The sequence below is a fragment of the Ahaetulla prasina genome, chromosome 3, assembly GCF_028640845.1.
Source record: "Ahaetulla prasina isolate Xishuangbanna chromosome 3, ASM2864084v1, whole genome shotgun sequence".
Classification (NCBI taxonomy): domain Eukaryota; kingdom Metazoa; phylum Chordata; class Lepidosauria; order Squamata; family Colubridae; genus Ahaetulla; species Ahaetulla prasina.
The window spans coordinates 85,996,908-86,015,340 of record NC_080541.1 but is presented as its reverse complement, the minus strand read 5'-3'; the positions used below and the strand labels follow the sequence as shown (position 1 = coordinate 86,015,340).

Below are 18,433 nucleotides of genomic sequence, written 5' to 3'. Positions count from 1 at the left end.
TGATTAAAATTTCCTTCCTTCCTTCGTTCCTTCCTTCCTTCCTTCCTTCCTTCCTTCCTTCCTTCCTTCCTTCCTTCCTTCCTTCCTTCTTTCTCTCTCTCTCTCTCTCTCTCTCTCACACACACACACACACAAATAAATTCAAGTAGGCGGCTGTTTACATCTTATTCTGATTTTACTCTTGATGATTTTGATTGCTTTCTGGTTATCCAGTCTGTAATATAGGGGGGAAGATACAGCATGTCTTCATGGCATGTTCCTTTCATTGTATCTGTAAGAGTATCTATAGTATAGGTAGTCCTTGACTTACAATAGTTGGTTTAGTCACCGTTCGAAGTTACATCGGCACTGAAAAAGTGACTTATGACCGTTTTTCATACTTGCGACCATTGCAGGATCCCCATGGTCATGTGATTTGCATTTGGATGCTTGACAGCTGACTCACATTTATGACAGTTGCAGTCATGTGATCCCCTTTTGCAATCTTCTGACAAGCAAAGTCAGTGGGGAAACAGATTCACTTAACAGCCATATTACTAACTTAGCAACTGCGGCGATTCACTTAGCATATATGGCAAGGAAAGTCCTAAAATGGGGGCAAAACTCAATTAACAAATTTCTCGCTTAACAACATAAATTTTGGGCTCAATTGCAGTCGTAAGTCGAGAACTACCTGTAGAGTCAGTTTCAGCCAAGAGGATTAGCTGAGAGGTTAGTCTTCACTGCTTCAGAGTTTTATACATGCTCAACATGTATAAACTGTCATTCCTAATGGAACTGATTAACCATGGTCCCACTAATATTATTTTGTTCGCATGGTGCCAGACAGAGGCCAATGCTACAAACAGGATATAAGTGCACTACTACGTTCCCACTCACGTTTTCTGGGTATTGGCACTGAAACATGCCATTTCCATTACTGGAGGAATACCTTGAAGCTTCATGGCAATGAAAATGAAATATTGACAGTCTTTAAAGTATACATATTCCCTTTTCATTTTATCCTTGTAAATACCTGGGTCTCAGTAGAGGCTGTGTGACATTCGTTGCCTTGGTAGCAAGTTACTCTTGCTTAATGAAATTAACATGTTGCATTAAATAAGAATGTGATTTGCTTGGTTTTTGGATTAGCTATTTTAGCCATTGAGGTCTGTAGGCAAGGTTTGCGGATTAGCTTATGTGAACCTGGCCAATTGTCCTTTATTTCATACATAATGATTAAGTGAAATGTGTGAATCAAGCCTATTTGCAGAGTCCAGCCACATCAAGTTCCCTGCTGATTGAAATATTTTCATTTTTCGGATCAAAACTGTGAGCTGTTTTCCTGGGCTCTCCTCATTTCTCATGCCCCCTTTCTGTAAGAACCTCTTTTGATTGTTTCCTCATTATCCTAATGGCTCTGCTTATCCTCCAAAGAACTATTTTGAGACATTTTTCCTCTGGTACAGAAGGAAAGCTAATGGCATGAAGCGAGCAAAGGAACAAACCCAAATTAACAAGGATGAGTTTGAAAATAAAAGGACACTCGTACATTATACGCCCAGTGATGTTAAGAGTGAATGACCGTAACGGGATGGATTTGATTTAAATCAAGTCAATTTAAATCATAATTTAAATCACTAGTAAAAAAGGCTTGATTTAAACCGACTCAATTTAAATCATAATTTTTAAAGAGCAACTGTGATCTCTGTCCCGCAACGGCTCCTCTTCCGACCCGCTGTTGACTCTCCGACAGTCCCATTCACTTTAATGGGACAGCTGGTGTTGTGGCAGTGACACCACAAGGTGAGGAACATAGCGGGCAGCAGGTGAGTGGATGCCCACTAACAGGCGCTGCCATGATGGATCTGAAATGACAGGTGATCATTAAATGTAAGGACTCATTCTCGCTGGTAGTTAGAATCTTTAATATTATTATTTGCAAACAAAATGAAGATTTCCTATTTAGCTTGCAGAGCTTAGATTCATTGAACGAGTCCATCAAAAATGTAAATATTGCAGAATATACAGCTTCATGCTACATTTTATTCAGCTGCATTTCATGCTGAATAAAATAAATTATTAATGTATCTTAAATAGAAAACTCTCTTTAGATAGATTTTGACTCCAAAAGCATTTTATTAAAATAAGTTTGATTTTAAAAAATCCAATTTAAATTTTTAAAAAATCTGATTTTTTAAAAACTTTAAAAAAAAACCAACATAAATTTTTATCCACCCTGGACTGTAAAGAATATGGCTATGATAAAAAGTTAAAAGTTCTGTGTTCATTTTTTTCTAAAAACAGAATTCTGGGTCTTTTGTTCCTTATCAAATTGAGCATAATTATATATTACATTGCATAATTCTGGGTTTGGTAGTCATTAGGAGTGGCAGTGAGTAAAAGAATACATTTGAGCCTTAACCTCTGGCATGGATATGCAAGGACGAGAAATTTGCCATTGTTTTTTCTTTTAAAACGACAACTCCAAGATTCTGAACTGAATTCTGCATTTCACAAACATGATTTGCATGAACATCGCAGCATGACTTTGAGCTAGTCAATATTTCACTACCCCATCAGGATGCAAGGATAAAAGGAGCAGTATTCTTCCTATGTGCTACTTCAAATGCCTCAAGAAAAGTCAAGAGACAAATATAATAATCAGGAATACAAGTTAAAGGAGTCGTGATAGTTTCTGTATTTTTGCTAAGCAGATTGGTGTTTGAGATAAACTTTTGTGGCGGCATCGCTTCAGATTTGGAAATGTCCTCCTGGTTTCTTTATGTGTCATTTTAAACATTTAGTGTTCTGTTGCTTGAACTTTTGACATTGGACATAATATCCTTTTTAATTTTAATAATGCTCTTGATAGTTTTTTGATATATTTTCATCCTGTATTTTTGTGTCTTTATTTTGTAATACGTTTTGTGGAAATTTTTAAATTATATTTCTCCTTAGTCACCTTTCAGTTAGATGAAAGGTACAAATTATATGTTGGATTTAAAAAAAAAAGGGTAGCAGAATAGCAGTGGAAGCCAGCAGGTTCAAATATTAAGTTGACTGATTTGGGGTTTCTATTTTATTTATTTATATATCATAAATATATAAATTTTAAAAGAAGACCAACAATGATATTGGTATTCCAAAGAAAGGAATACCAAAGAAAGGAAGTTAATATAGTTTCTGTTCCTTTTTCTATGTAAATATTTCCTATTTCCTTCCTAGTTTTTGGGGGGAAGACAGTGACACTGTAATTTTTCTTAAACTTTGCTGAACTATTTCTCAGTGACACTAATTTTTCTTAAACTTTGCTGCACTATTTCTAGTATGATAATGGAAACTCAAGCCAGTTACGTGTAGAATCATCTTTAAAACAACTGAAGTTATATTTCACACTAAGTCTAATATGTCCAACCTTCATAACTTTAAGACTTGTGGACTTGAACTCCCAGAAATCCCCAGCTGGCTAGGGAATTCTGGGAGTTGAAGATCACAGGTTTTAAAGTTGACAGGGTTGGACATCCCTCTGCTGTGATTTTAAATTGGCCAGAAAGTCACAGTGAACAGCAACAGCTTTTATTCACAGGTCTAGAGCAGGGGTCTGCAGGCCATGCCCAACCCAGCTCTGCAAAGGGAAAAAAGTCATGTGACGGCAATGTGACGCTGCGAGTTTGACACCCATGATCTAGAACAGTGGTTACCAACCGGTGGTCCGCAGACCACTGGTAGTCCGCAGCACGCCCAGGTGGAGGAGCTGCTCCGGGATAAGCAATGGCCAGTCTTGTGATTAGAGCTCTCAGCCCCAAGACACTGGCTGGCCCATGAGATGACAGAGAGAAAGAGAATGAGAGAGAGAGAGAATGAGAAAGAGTGGGGGAGAGAGAAAGAAAGGAGGACAGAGAGGAGAGAAAGAAAGAAAGGGGGAAGAGAGATGAGAGAGAGAGAAAGAGAAAGGGGGAGGAAGAGGGAGAGGGAGAGAGAAAGAGAAAGAGGAGAGAATGAGAGAGACAGAAAGAGAGGGGGGAGAGAGAAAGACAGAATGAAAGAGAGAGAAAGAGACAGAATGAAAGAGGATATGTGTGTGTGTGTGTGTGTGAGAGAGAGAGAGAGAGAGAGACAGAGAGAAAGAGTGGAGGGGAGAGAGAGAGAAAGATTACAAAGAGAAAGAGAGAGAATGAGAGAGAGAAAGAGGGGGGAGAGAGAAAGAGAGAATGAGAGACAGAGACAGAATGAAAGAGAGAGAAAGAGACAGAATGAAAGAGGATATGAGAGAGAGAGAGGCTGAGAGAGAAAGAGTGGGGTAGAGAGAGAGAGAGAGAGGAGGGAGAGTGCCTGAAGGACCCCATCTCATCACTGGGAGTTCAAGCACTTCAGCAGGCGCTGGATTCATATTAGTGGTCCATGGGATTTAAAACTATGAACTTGGTGGTCTCTGAGGTCCAAAAGGTTGGGGACCTTGGTCTAGAGGATGAATGCCATTTAAGCTATAATGTTTTTCTGTCTCTTCTATATATTGCCTTATATCAATTTGCTGATGGCAAAATAATTGGGTTAACAATCAAGTATAACTGAATTCCATTGAGGCACATCTAGGAAAAATGTGTCTTGTCCTTTATGATTGTAATGTTTTTGTAATTAAATGGGATGATGGTTTTCTTTTTGTATATTACATATGCTTGATTTTAACACCCAGTGCTTTTTTCTGTGTCATGCCCAAAGGAAATGCCCAAAGTACTACATGGCAAAAAGGCCAGTAGATTGATTACACATATACTTAGCTTGCTGAGAGAATAGGATTATTCTCTATTTTGCTTCTACTGTAGAATTGTTTAGATGGATTCAGATTTTTCAACCAAGTACTACATTCTCCATCCTCTTTGGATTAAGATCTCTCTTTTCAAAATGAACTGCAAGAAATGTGAAAGCTGCTTATGTTAATACCTAGAAAATGTGGGAGTGAAACTTGATGGCACGTTGATGAAGATAGCTTTGTAGAAAATTGCCAGTCAGTTGCCCTCATGCTAAACTGGCTTGGATTGCTCCACACTTTTATTTATTTATTTATTTGTTTATTTATTTTGACAGACTGTGTGTGGCAGCTCTTTCCGCCAATAACTTCTGTGAGAACAGGGAGGCCCTCTATGGAGTCTTTGATGGGGACCGCAACGTGGAAATACCCTACCTTCTACAATGTACCATGAGTGATATCTTGGCAGAAGAGCTGCAGAAAACTAAGAATGAAGAGGAATACATGATCAACACGTTCATTGTAATGCAGAGGTCAGTTGTGTTTGCAAAGTTGATGAGCACCATCTCTTAGAGTTTGACATGACTTGACAGCAGAAAACCTTTACCTGCAGTTGTTGATATTTGAAGAAGAATATTGTAGCATTAACTTAGCTCTTACATTACCATTAAGAAAAGTCTTTAACAGAAAGAGTTTGAAAACTGGCCACTGAGAAGATATGTTCAGCATTTCCCATGTATCATAAGTGATAATTAAGGGATTTACTTGCTAAACATTTCTGCTTTACTTGCTAAACATTTCTGCTTACACTTCAGCAGAAGTTGGAGGATTCTCCAGATCAATGAATTAACACTGTTTATTCCCCTTGAAATCATGTTTTTATATTTAATGTTTGACTAAAATTGGAGAAGATTAATAATACAGCAAGCTGCATTTAATTTACCAGAGCTTAATTCCAAAAGTGAACTGGACAGAAGCTAGTGACCATTTTGCTAGAAACAATAATGACTTGATTCCTGCCATTTCTATCTTCTGTTTCGTTTGCACAAAAGTGACTGGCTCTGGTGCTTTGCATATATAGATTCAAATGCTATTTGTCTCAGCTCTCTTCTTCCATTAAATTACCTAAATTCTCAGATGCAACTCTTTTAAAATATTATGAAAATCATACATTTCTTCTTGTATACCCCCCTTTAAAAAAAGGAGAGAACAGCCTGTATATAGATATACTGAATGTAGATACATAGCTCCCTAGCAGCTCATTTCCACTATTACTCTAGACTGAATAATCAAAAGCAAATTGTTTAAATTATAACCAGATACGGCTTTTGGAAGAAGATAGATGGATTTTTATGCATTATTTATGTAGGCTTGACAGTTCTGAGATGAACTGGAAACCGCCAATTTTGGAGAAATGTACAGTTGGGAGGATGTAATTAATATGTGAGTTTGGACTTAATTGGGATTTCTGCAGTCATGTTTATCTGATCCAGTTGGTTTGAAAAGGGAATGCAAAACTAGAATGCCTTTCTTATTTTTCTTTTCTAATAGTTTGCCTATTTAGAAAAGTTCTGGACAAGGGGGCATGCAAAACCTAAGAAATTTGAACTGTTTCAAATTTGAAACACTCTAGTTCAAGTGTGCTGTTTCAAGATTGAAACTCTTCCAGAATAATTGGAAGTCGCTGTTTTGTACTCAAATATAATTTTAAATGTCAAAACTATCTCAGTTCAGTACATTTTGGGCACCCCTATTCTTGAACTGTTGGAATGTCAGGTCTTCCGTTTCTCTGAGGGGAATTTGCTTTGAGTTCAGCCTTAGGAATGTTGGAAGAGATACCTTCTATTGAATTGGCCTGTTTGCATACATAGCACAGTGTTGTCTCTGTTCTGTGATCCTCCTAGTTGGAGGGCACGAGAATGGCTTTGGTTCCCTGGGGGTTCTGATGAAGAGTTCCTATTTCTTTCTAATGTAGTCCAGGAGTGAAATCCAGCAGGTTCTGACAGGTTCTGGAGAACCGGTAGTGGAAATTTTGAATAGTTTGGAGAATTGGCAAATACTACCTCTGGCTGGTCCCAGAGTGTGATGGGAATGAAGATTTTGCAATATTCTTCCCCCAGGAGTGGGGAGGGAATGGGGAGTTTGCAGTATCCTTCCCCTGGAGTGGGGTGGGAATGAAGATTTTAGAATAGAATAGAATAGAATAGAATTTTTATTGGCCAAGTGTGATTGGACACACAAGGAATTTGTCTTGGTGCATATGCTCTCAGTGTACATAAAAGAAAAGATACGTTCATCAAGGTACAACATTTACAACACAATTGATGGTCAATATATCAATATAAATCATAAGGTTGCCAGCAACAAGTTATAGTCATACAGTCATAAATGGAAAGAGATTGGTGATGGGAACTATGAGAAGATTAATAGTAGTGCAGATTCAGTAAATACTTTGACAGTGTTGATGGAATTATTTGTTTAGCAGAGTGATGGCCTTCGGGAAAAAACTGTTCTTGTGTCTAGTTGTTCTGGTGTGCAGTGCTCTATAGCATCGTTTTGAGGGTAGGAGTTGAAACAGTTTATGTCCAGGATGCGAGGGGTCTGTAAATATTTTCACGGCCCTCTTCTTTTTTGCAGTATCTTTCCCCTGCCACACCCACCAAGCCACAACACGCCCACCAAGCCATGCCCACAGAACCATTAGTGAAAGAAATTGAATTTTACCACTGATGTAGTTATTTAACTGGGAAGGTCAGGTAACAAATCAAGGAGCCACACAAACTGTACCAATTAACTGCAAAAGTAATCTTCAGGTAGAGCTTCAACACCTACTGACTTCATAAACATATTGGCAAGAATATATCCCCTTTCTGGATATTTAAAAAAAATTCCAATTGAGCCTACAGCCCTAGTATGTTGCGGTTGTCTCCCATCTGGTTACTAATAAGGTCCAGCACTCCTTAGCTTTTGAAAATCAGCCAAGGTCAACTACTGCTACCATCTGGATGATCACTAAACTATGAACTGTAAAAATTCCATCAGCAGCTCTAATAGAATGCATCAAATTTCACTTGTAGGTGTCTTAATTGCTCTGTGTGTATGCGTTCCTCACTTTTTCTGCTGAATCTTGAAAATAAGTGTGTGTGATGACCTTAATTCTATACGCATGATCATTGCTTCTCCCTATTTAACCTCTTAATGTTGTTTTCTTGAAATTTCAGGAAGCTTGGAACTGCTGGGCAGAAACTTGGAGGTTCCGCTGTCCTTTGCCACATCAAACATGACCCATTAGATCCAGGTGGATGCTTCACGTTAACCTCAGCAAATGTGGGAAAGTGCCAATCCGTTCTCTGCAGGAACGGGAAGCCTCTGCCTTTGTCTAGGTCTTATATGATGAGCTGTGAGGAAGAGCTGAGGAGGATCAAGCAGCACAAGGCCATTATTACAGAAGTAAGACACTGGGTTGTCAGCCCCAGGGAGGGTGATGGAGGGAGGGATCAGGTTAATAAAATGCAGGTGCTTCTTCGCAAATCTGTTTCGGAACGCTGCCAATAAAGCAGAATTTGCTTCTGACATCTTGACCACATTCTTATGATTAATGATTGTAACTTGATTTATAAGCTATGACCTATCACTTTCCTGCCTGGGCAGGGGGTTGGACTAGAAGACCTCCAAGGTCCCTTCCAACTCTGATATTATTATTATTATTATTATTATTATTATTATTATTATTATTATTATTATTATTATTATTATTATTATTATCATTTTGTTGTTTTTATGTACACTGAGCATTCTATTCTATTCTATTCTATTCTATTCTATTCTATTCTATTCTATTCCCATCCCCATCCCCATCCCCATCCCAAAATTTTTAAATGCATGTATGCAAGTACATATATACCGTGTTTCTCCAAAAAGACTACCCACCTTGAAAAGAAGCCTTATCATGTTTTTGAACACATGTGATCAAATTAAGCCCCACCCACAAAATTAGCCCTAATTAAGACCCCGCCCATCCTGGGGCGCAGGGAGTGGGGCGAGGCACACAGGTAAAAAATAAGCTAGGGTGTGGATGGGAGGGGTGGAGCTGCTTACCAGGCCTCACACACCCCGACACCTGCCTTGCCTTCTTCTGCGGCCGTTTCTTCTGTGGCTCTTGCCACCACTTGCAAGTATCGCCCCAGCCTCCATTTTGCCTTCAGATGCCTGCTGGAAGGCTTCTGAAGGCAAATTGGAGGCCTGGGGCGATGCGTGCGAGTGGTGACAAGCGGCCACAGAAGAAGTGGGGCAGCAGCGGGCTCCTGCTGGGCAGCGCTTTCGGTGCCACCGCCGCGAGGTGAGTCAATAATTAGAACCCTCCCAAAAAAAAAGGCCTAGCTGTTTTTTTCAGGGGTCAAAAGGAAATAAGACCCTGGCCTTCATTTTGGAGAAACCTGGTATATATAATTTAGACTTATAAGGACACTTCAATTCAGAAGTGACTCTGCACAGCATATACCAAAAAATCAATATAATGTCTTTTAAAAAACAGACAAAATTGAACAGAAAAGAAACCTCACATACGAGAGAAAACATATATCACAATCCCTCATGAAATATGCATCTAATAGCTTTACCATCAAACTATCCCAAAGTTTAGAGAAAAGTCAAGATCTTTGGGAGGCCATCCTAAAAGAAATATACGGCAAAGTTTCCTAAAATGCTGTTATGGACAGCCACTACAATGTCCATAATATTAATATCACAGGTATTCTTCCCAAACCAAAGGTACTTTCTTCAGTTTGCCCATTTCCACCATTTATAACATTTTTAAAATTAAAGCATGTAAAGTTATGAAATACAAGACATTTCCTTCAGTTTAACTTTCCTCTTTCCCCATTCCTACTTCCCTTTTCATGTTTGATCCAGTCTTTAAATGAATACAGGATGTTAAAAATTCCCTGATTTTATTTAAAGTCAAATCAAGCCAAAACTTGAGAATATGAATACTACTTATTTTAATTTTTTAAAAACAATGTTTTTCCTCTCTGATATTAATCTTTTTTTCCCCTGAGGGGAAGTAACATATCTGAAAAAGACATGTAATTGGGGCATGTGAAAACAGTTTTTTCTGCAGAGCAATTTCCTGAAAACAAACAAGAGCCCAGACATAATTTATTTCCTCTTCCAATTTATATGATTACAGTAAATCTGCATTTCTCCAAGCCTAGAAATATGAGTTTGGTATGGTAGGGCTGTAAAAAAGAAACCCACAGCTTGTTAATTTTTCCTTCTTTTAATGCTATGCAGTGCAGAAGCGACTTGTACAGGGATGGTATGTTAAGAGTTATTTGATGCCAAGTATCCGTTGCCATTGCAGGTAGTCCTTGACTTACAATAGTTCCTTTAGTGACCATTTGAAGTTACAACAGATCGAAAAAAAGCGACTTGCGAACATTTTTCACGCTTAGCACTATTGTAGCATCCCCATGCTCATGTGATCAAAATTCAAACGCTTGGCAACTGGTTCATTTTATAACATTTGTAGTGTCCTGAGGTTATGTGATCATTTTTTCAAAGCAAAGTCAATGGGAAGCCAGATTCACTTAACAACCGTGTTGCTTAACTTAACAACTTCAGCGATTCACTTAACAACTGTGACAAGAGAGGTCATAAAATGTGGCAAAACTCACTCAACAACCGACTTGGTTAGTCACAGAAATTTTGGGTTCAATTGTAGTCGTTAAGTCGACTACTACCTGTAGTGTCCTTAATTCCTGCTTCGGTAAGTAGTCCGCTGCTTTATTTCATGCAGCTGGTGTCGCCACTTTTTCTCACCAGCTTCTTTTTCACCAGTTCTGTGAAAAATTACTCACTTCTAAGTCATCTGGATTTTTGCATCTCTTTGCCACTGAATGTTATCAGAGCTTCACAATCACATAGGGCTTCCTACTAACGTCTTCTGAAGAGAAGAAGAAATCACTCCATAATATTTATATCATTAATGATGTCATCCAACATGTGGGGTGCCAGAGTCTAAAATCCATCCAATTAAAGGGATAACTAGGGCCAGTTATGTGAGCATATCAGTAAACAATAAGAGTTGAAATATATACGGTAGAAACTTTGACTTCCTTCATCACAATGAAGTTCTTATTATGTAGATTCCAGAGACATGTCATGCTCCTAAAGAGACATTTCTGAAGGCTTCATTTTACAACATCATCTGTAAAGCTCCAGAACCAGTCAGTGTCATATTTATGAAATGGAGATGATTTAGGGCCTCTGGTGGCTTAGACTGCTAAGACAGTCTGTTATTAGCAGCTGCTTGCAATTAATGCAGGTTCAAGTCCCACCAGGCCCAAGGTTGACTCAGCCTTCCATCCTTTATAAGGTAGGTAAAATGAGGACCCAGATTGTTGGGGGCAATAAGTTGACTTTGTATATAATATACAAATGGATGAAGACTATCGCTTAACACAGTGTAAGCCACCCTGAGTCTTCGGAGAAGGGCGGGATATAAATGCAAATAAAAAATAAATAAAAAATAAATAAAAAATAAATTAAAAAAATTAAAAAAATTTAGGGCAATAGCAAATCTTACCAAGAGTGGCTATCCTGGAAAAAAAAAATCCTTCCAAGATCTCAACATAAAGTTGTCCAGGAAGTCATAGAGAACTTCTAAACAACATTCGGGAATCTGCTTGCTTCTCTAGCTGTGGCTAGAGTATTTTTAAAAAAGTAGCAGGCAAAGTGGAATTTGTGTGAAAATAGCAAGGCAAATACCAGAACGTTGATGCTCATTTCTAGATTGCCACTAAGACCTCTGTTGAAATATTTTACAGAAATATGCGGACATCAGTGGTTGAATGATTGGTGTTATGTTTCATAGAAACCAAGCATTACATTCTTATTGATTGAGCGATCTACCTTCTGAGTCTCGCCACCCTCTGGGTGATATATATCAGTAGGATTCTGAAGAAGCGATGATATTCAGTGACAAAGAGATGCAAACATTCAAAAAATGCAGAAGTGACAAATAATTACTTCACTGGTCAGTGGGCCAATTGTGGATTACTGTTTTCCCACAACTGGCAGCAGGTAACTAGTAGAAGTTTATGATGCATTTCAAAAAAAAAAAAGCTCAGAAAAGGTCTTGTTCAAACTCAGAACATTTCCAGAGGAATTGAACAAAGTTGGAATACTTTTGGTAAAGTTGGAACAATCCACGTGAAGCACAGATGTCCAACCCTGGCAACTTTTAAGACTTGTGGACTTCAACTCCACAAGATGGCTAGCTGGGGATTTCTGGGAATTAAAGTTCACAAGTCTTAAAATTCCCAAAGTTGGACAGGCTTTTGAGATCAGGCTTTTGAGATCAGAATGTTTTGAATTTGAAAGGTTTTGCATACTTCAGATGTGAAAAATCTACAGAGAGAAAAAGCCCTATAGTTTTAATCTGCCCAGTATCGGTAACGGTGCAGATCTGTTACTTTTTTATTGTTATTAGTTATAGAAATTCAACATCATGTCTCAAAAGTGGCAGGAAGGGAGGTAGGATAAGGTTCCCTTCTCCCTTTAACTACTTTTAGATTGACATTGACAGTCCATTCTGAAGCCACAGAGCTCCTCTCAGCCTCTTTTAAAATTATTGGACATCCTAGACATTGCAGATATTATATTTCTCTTAGATGAGTTTCCAGTGGACCAGAATGATGGTCCACACTACTCAGAGGTACTAACAGCTTGGATTGATTCTAAAACCAGCTCTTTACTCAAACCTTATCCCTCCTCTCTCTCAAGTAAGAGCTGCTATTTAGCTCTTAAAACAACATTAAGCAATTAACATATGTTTTGTTCCTTCCTTCTAGGATGGCAAAGTGAATGGTGTAACAGACTCAACAAGAATTTTGGGATATACCTTTCTTCACCCAAGTGTTGTTCCACGCCCCCACGTACAGTCCATTACTTTGACTCCTCAGGATGAATTCTTCATTCTGGGCAGCAAAGGCCTATGGGACAGTCTCTCCATCGACGAAGCTGTGGAGGCTGTCAGGAACGTCCCCGATGCCCTTGGAGCTGCCAAGAAACTTTGCACGTTGGCTCAGAGCTATGGCTGCAACGATAGCCTCAGTGCCGTGGTGGTTCAGCTCAACGTAACTGAGGATAGCTTCTGTTGCTGTGAGTTAAATGGGGTGCCTCCTCCCAGCCCAGGTAGCTTCCCCCAGTCTGTCAACGTAGTAATCAAAGATAAGCCTTCTGATGGTTTGGGGATGCCTTCATCAAGCAGCGGCATGGCCTCTGAGATCAGCAGCGAGATCTCCACTTCCGAAATGAGCAGCGAGGTTGGATCCACGGCCTCCGACGAGCCACCTCAGGTAACCATGAACGAAAACAGTCCCGCTTACCCTAATGAACAGCGCTGTATGCTCCACCCAGTTTGCCTCTCCAACTCCTTCCAAAGGCAGCTGTCCAGCGCTACGTTTTCCAGCGCCTTTTCAGACAATGGCCTTGACAGCGATGATGAGGAGCCAATCGAAGGGGTCTTTTCTAATGGCAGCAGAGTCGAAGTGGAAGTGGACATCCACTGCGGTCGAGCAAAGGAGAAGCAGATAGTATTGCAGGCCCCGGTGGAAGTCACCGACGAAGGCATCGTCATCAGTGCGAATGAAGAAGACACGTGCCTCCTTCGGAAGGCTGACCCTTCTGCCACTGGCACGATCGGGCGCCGCCGAGGCAACGGCTCAGTGGCTCCTCTGGAGAGGAGCCACAACCTAATTGAAGTAGCAGCCGATGCGCCACTCAGGAAGACGGGGGGCTATTTTGCTGCTCCAGCTCAGCCAGATCCAGATGATCAGTTCATAATCCCACCAGAGCTTGAGGAGGAGGTGAAGGAGATAATGAAGCAACATCATGAGCAGCAGCAGCAGCAACAGCAGCAGCAACAACAGCAGCAGCAGCAGCAACAACAACAGCAGCAGCAGCAACAACAACAGCAGCAGCAGCAGCAGCAACAGCGTCAATATCAGCTGGACCAACTGCCCGATTATTACGATACGCCACTATGACGGAGTTTTGGGAAACAAGCTAACAAGACATTAAGAGCTGGAAGCTCCTTAGGTTTGTATTACACTAACGAGGTGAGGAAGGAGGAAAGCTTTTGTTCCACTTTCTCTTCCAGATCCTTCCCTTTAACTGAGAAGTGCAGCTGCTTCTTGTTTGTTAGCTGTAATGATCACCAACTCTTTTTCCCCCCCTCTTTTTCTAGTGATGCTTCACTGGTTAGAAATTAATCTAGTTTAACTCTTCCCCTTCCTTAACATATCAGATGTGTACAAAACAAGTGGAGAAAAATTAAAATACAAAAGGTTTAATATATTACAAAGAAACTGATGATGACGTTGATGTAATATTTTTTAAAATTGTTCTTTTTTTTTTCTTTCCTCTGTCTGTTTGGAAAACAGGGCAGTATTGCCAGTGCTAAATGATTAAGTAATATTGTAATACTGTTATTTCTTTGAGAGAAAAAAAAGGCTTTTTTGGTCTTGAAAATGGATAGACATTTGTAGAATTATGGAGACTAACTCCTAGGAGTTGCTTTTACTCTTTCAGGTGACTTTAAGTCACTGAGACTCACTAATTTTCTCTGAGAGAACAGCTGATTGGGAAATTCCTGTAAATAACTCAGTGTTGTATAGTGATGCTTCACATGTTTTTGTAGACCTGGCAGGAGGGCACAACCTAATAAAACTGACATTTGCCCCCCCACCCCCACCCCCACACACCTGTTTCCATTTACACCCGGGAGCTTCCGCATGTATGTCAAAACTACCATTCATGCCACCAAATTGGGAGGGCAGGAAAATCCTATCAACATATAACCCTCTCAGCGGGTGAAAGTAATGAAATGTGTGGAAGCCTTGATTGACCTACTGTGTCTGTACCACCATGTCCGGTTGCCATTTGATTTGGCTGGGCCCAAGTCAGCAGGGGGGGGGACTGTGTTCTCATGTGAAGTTGCCCACAAATGACGACATTTTTGGATTCCGATCCACACAAAAATTAGCAGGAGCAGCTGTAACAAGCTGGGTAGACTTCAGTGGGCTACAGACCCTTGTGTTAATTTTTTTTTCAGTCTTCACCATTAACTTTTTTGGCACATTTTTTGTGTGTTCCTCCCTGCTGTCACAACCAGCATGATTGTATAGAGTTCATTTACTGTAGATCATTTACATACCAAGAGTTATATTGAAGAAGAATGCACAAATGAACATGTCATAATTTTTGTTATAATAAATATAAAAATTTACAAATATTTGCTGCCTTCTGGTATGTCCATACAAACACACATGTGCATGTGCATAATCTGCAGGCTTGACAGTGAAAACTTCAGGTTCTCACATTTTTTATCACAACAGTTGTTGATAAACTAAACTAACATTACCCTGTCCTCATTATTAAAGAATTACCATATTGGAAAGGGGAAAGATGCTCTTATTTCAAGAGTGAAGAAGATAGTATTTTGCTATCAAGAAGAAATTGCCATGTTGCCAACAAACGGGAAATAGAAGAATAAATGGTGAAAGCTTTGAGTTCAAAGCTCCACTGAGCCATGAAGCTCATTAAATGATCTTGGGCCAATTGGTAGCATTCAACACATAAGTTCTAACTAAGAATAAATGGGTCAGGAGCCTTGAGCTTCTTGGAATAAAAACTGAGTAAACAAAATTAAATTGTGGAAAGGACATTTAGTTGCATGGGAAAGGTTGAATGAAAGTGGATTTTTTTTTTTCAAATTTGTGCTCAACAACCAGTTTTACATTGTTCCCAACTTTGTCATTTGACATACACATGAGATAATGGAACAAGCCTAGAAATTTGGAGTGTCAAGGGATCAAAGTAGGTTGTAAAAGACAGAAAGAGATACCAGTTTTCCATGGTGTGGAAGAAGACTCTAGTTCACGGGTGTCAAACTTGCGGCGTCACATCACATGACATATTGCGACTTTCCTCCCTTCGCTAAACCGGGGGTGGGCGTGGCCAGCACGTGACGCATCCGTCCCATGGGCTGAGAGTTTGACACCCTTGCTTTAGTTAGTCAAATTGAGTGGTCAGTCGGAGTAATGCATGAAGCACAAAATGAACCCAATTATCTGTTAGAAAAACAACTTTAATTTTTGGGGAAATGCTACTCTCTTGCATCCCATAGGGTTCTGAGTAAAATATGGGAGGTTCCCTGAAAGGTAGTCCAAAAATATTGGTTGGCCTTCTAATTTACTTCCATTTCAGTATACATCTTTTATACTGGCCCATGTTTGTCGTCCTGTGGGTAAATAATGGCCAAGCTCCATTACATCATTTCATTCTAGCATTCTGTTGGATTGGATAGAATACAGAGGGAGGAAGACAACTGAGGAAAGAAGAGAGGAGACAAGGGGGAAAGTGAAAAGAAAGACAAAAGAAAAAAATGTGAAAGACTGAGGGAAAAAGAGAGAAACTGAGCAGGGGACAGAAAAATCCATGTAGGTCTTAAAAAGGCCTATGCTTTAACAATCTCAATCAGAATCAATTTTAAATGATTTAAAGCTGAGAGTTTCTATCTAGGGAATTTTAATTTCAATCCAAACATGTTACATATTGCATGGAAACTATTCCCACACAGGAGATGAATGAAAGTAAGTTTATGTTCGTTTTTCTTTTTTGCCATGACGATGTGCTAAACAGAATCGGCTTAATGTTGGAATGAGTCACTGCAGATCTGCTTCTCTTTGTGCGACAAGAGAACAGGGATGTCAAATGCTTCGCCAAACGCCGTAGCTTGTGGTTTGTAATAGCAGGTAGGGTTTTATTTTAGATTGATAATATGGCTACTCAAACTGACAAGATGACCTGCCCTGGAGCTTCATATGAACGATGAAGAAAATTGGAGAGGACTGAGCCCGGAGCCACTCTGCCATGCAACGTTCCCATTCCCTAACAAGAATTCCTGCTGCCCATCCAGGGAGATTGGGACTTTTTTTATACAAGAGCCACAACCTTGGAGGCAGCTAAAAAGAATTTCGATGGATGGTTTAAACCAGGTGTCTCCAACCTTGGTCCCTTTAAGACTTGTGGACTTCAACTCCCAGAGTCCCTCAGCCAGCAAAGCTGGCTGAGGAACTTTGGGAGTTGAAGTTCACAAATCTTAAAAGGACCAAGGTTGGAGACACCTGGTTTAAAATGTGTTTGAGAAAGAAAGCAAGACAATGATGGGACCGTTCCTCCCACATAGGAGCTGCCACAACTCATCCACAAGGAATGGGCCATTCTGATCTCCATTCTATACTAAGGAATGAACCCGGAGTGGATGGGAATCCGTGTCTTTCAAGAGTCTCCCCAATACAGGAAGTCTTTGACCTGTGGCCATTTGTTTCGACAACTCTTCAGAATTGCTATAGAGCTGGTTAAAGGGACTTACAATCCGTCCTTGCACTTATGACTGCAGGGATTCCTGTGGTCACATGATCAAAAGTCTGGCGCTTGGCAACTGACATGTATTTAAAATAATGCAATGTCCTGGGGAGGGGTGTCACCTGAGTGCCATTTGGAACCTTCCCAGGGATCCTCTAAAACGGGTCTCCAACCTTGGTCCCTTTAAGACTTGTGGACTTCAACTCCCAGAGTTCCTCAGCTAGCAAAGTTGGCTGAGGAACTCTGGGAGTTGAAGTCCACAAGTCTTAAAGGGACCAAGTTTGGAGACCCCTGCTCTAAAACAAGCAGTCAGTGGAGAAAGACATATTCGATAACCACTTTTATTTAATGATTTCAGTGATTTGCTTAATGACCATGGCCAAAAAGGTGGTAAACTCGGGCACAACCCATTTAACAACCATAGCTTAGAGATGCTGGACTCAATTGTGGTGGTTAAGTGGTACCTGTACCGCCTGCTTTAATAGAAACACAAAGCAAAAAGTTGAGGTAACTTTTTTTTTGTATTCTATTGCATTGAAAAAAGTCAGAAGTCACTGCTTTTTTTTTCTTTCTGTATCTTTGCACTGCTTCCTTTTCTGATTTTTGTTTCTATTCATATTTTATATTATTCATATTTTATATTATAATAAACGTAATTAAATTTTGCCAAAAAAAAAACCAACACCACCTCCAGGACTCTAATGTTGGAACTTATAATCTCCCACTCTGAAACTTCAAAGTTGGAATAGTTTGCACAATAATAAACCCTGCCATGCCAAACATGAAGTATGATTGTTCAATTGAGTGGATGATCACATGCAATGAGATCTTCAAAATAGTAGTTTAGCAACAGAAGAAGGATCTTGGGTGCTGACTCCAGACCAAGCTTGTGTCTGAAATTCAAGCAAGTAGTTTGTATTGCTATCGCCTCTTTTTTTCAGACTTTTGAGTTACTCTTGACTTCTGGCAATTGCCTAAGCAAGTCCCTATAGTTTCCTTTGCAAGATTTTCAGAACCAAATTGTTGTTGCCTTCTTTCTAGGGCTGCAAAGGAATGACTGGCCCAAAGTGCCCCAGATGACTTTGTGCCTAAGGTAGACCTAGAACCAGGGTAAAATCCAGCAGGTTCTGACAGGTTCTGGAGAACCGGTAGCGGAAATTTTGAGTGGTTCAGAGAACTGGCAAATACCACCTCTGGCTGGTCCCAGAGTGAGGTGGGAATGGGGATTTTGCAGTATCCTTCTGGAGTGGGGTGGGAATGGGGATTTTGCAG

At 39.9% G+C, this 18,433-nt stretch overlaps 1 protein-coding gene across 2 annotated transcripts in view; it reads left to right on the top strand.

Moving 5' to 3' along the window:
• PHLPP1 (PH domain and leucine rich repeat protein phosphatase 1) overlaps positions 1–15,026 on the top strand; it is a 197,246-nt gene extending 182,220 nt beyond the window's left edge. For both annotated transcript variants that reach the window (XM_058175660.1, XM_058175661.1), the window contains exons 15-17: positions 5,068–5,262; positions 7,951–8,179; positions 12,583–15,026. In XM_058175660.1, coding sequence (XP_058031643.1) covers positions 5,068–5,262; positions 7,951–8,179; positions 12,583–13,779 — 1,621 coding nt within the window. In that variant the 3' untranslated portion in view covers positions 13,780–15,026. The remainder of the gene's footprint in view (positions 1–5,067; positions 5,263–7,950; positions 8,180–12,582) is intronic.
• Positions 15,027–18,433: the final 3,407 nt, after the last annotated feature.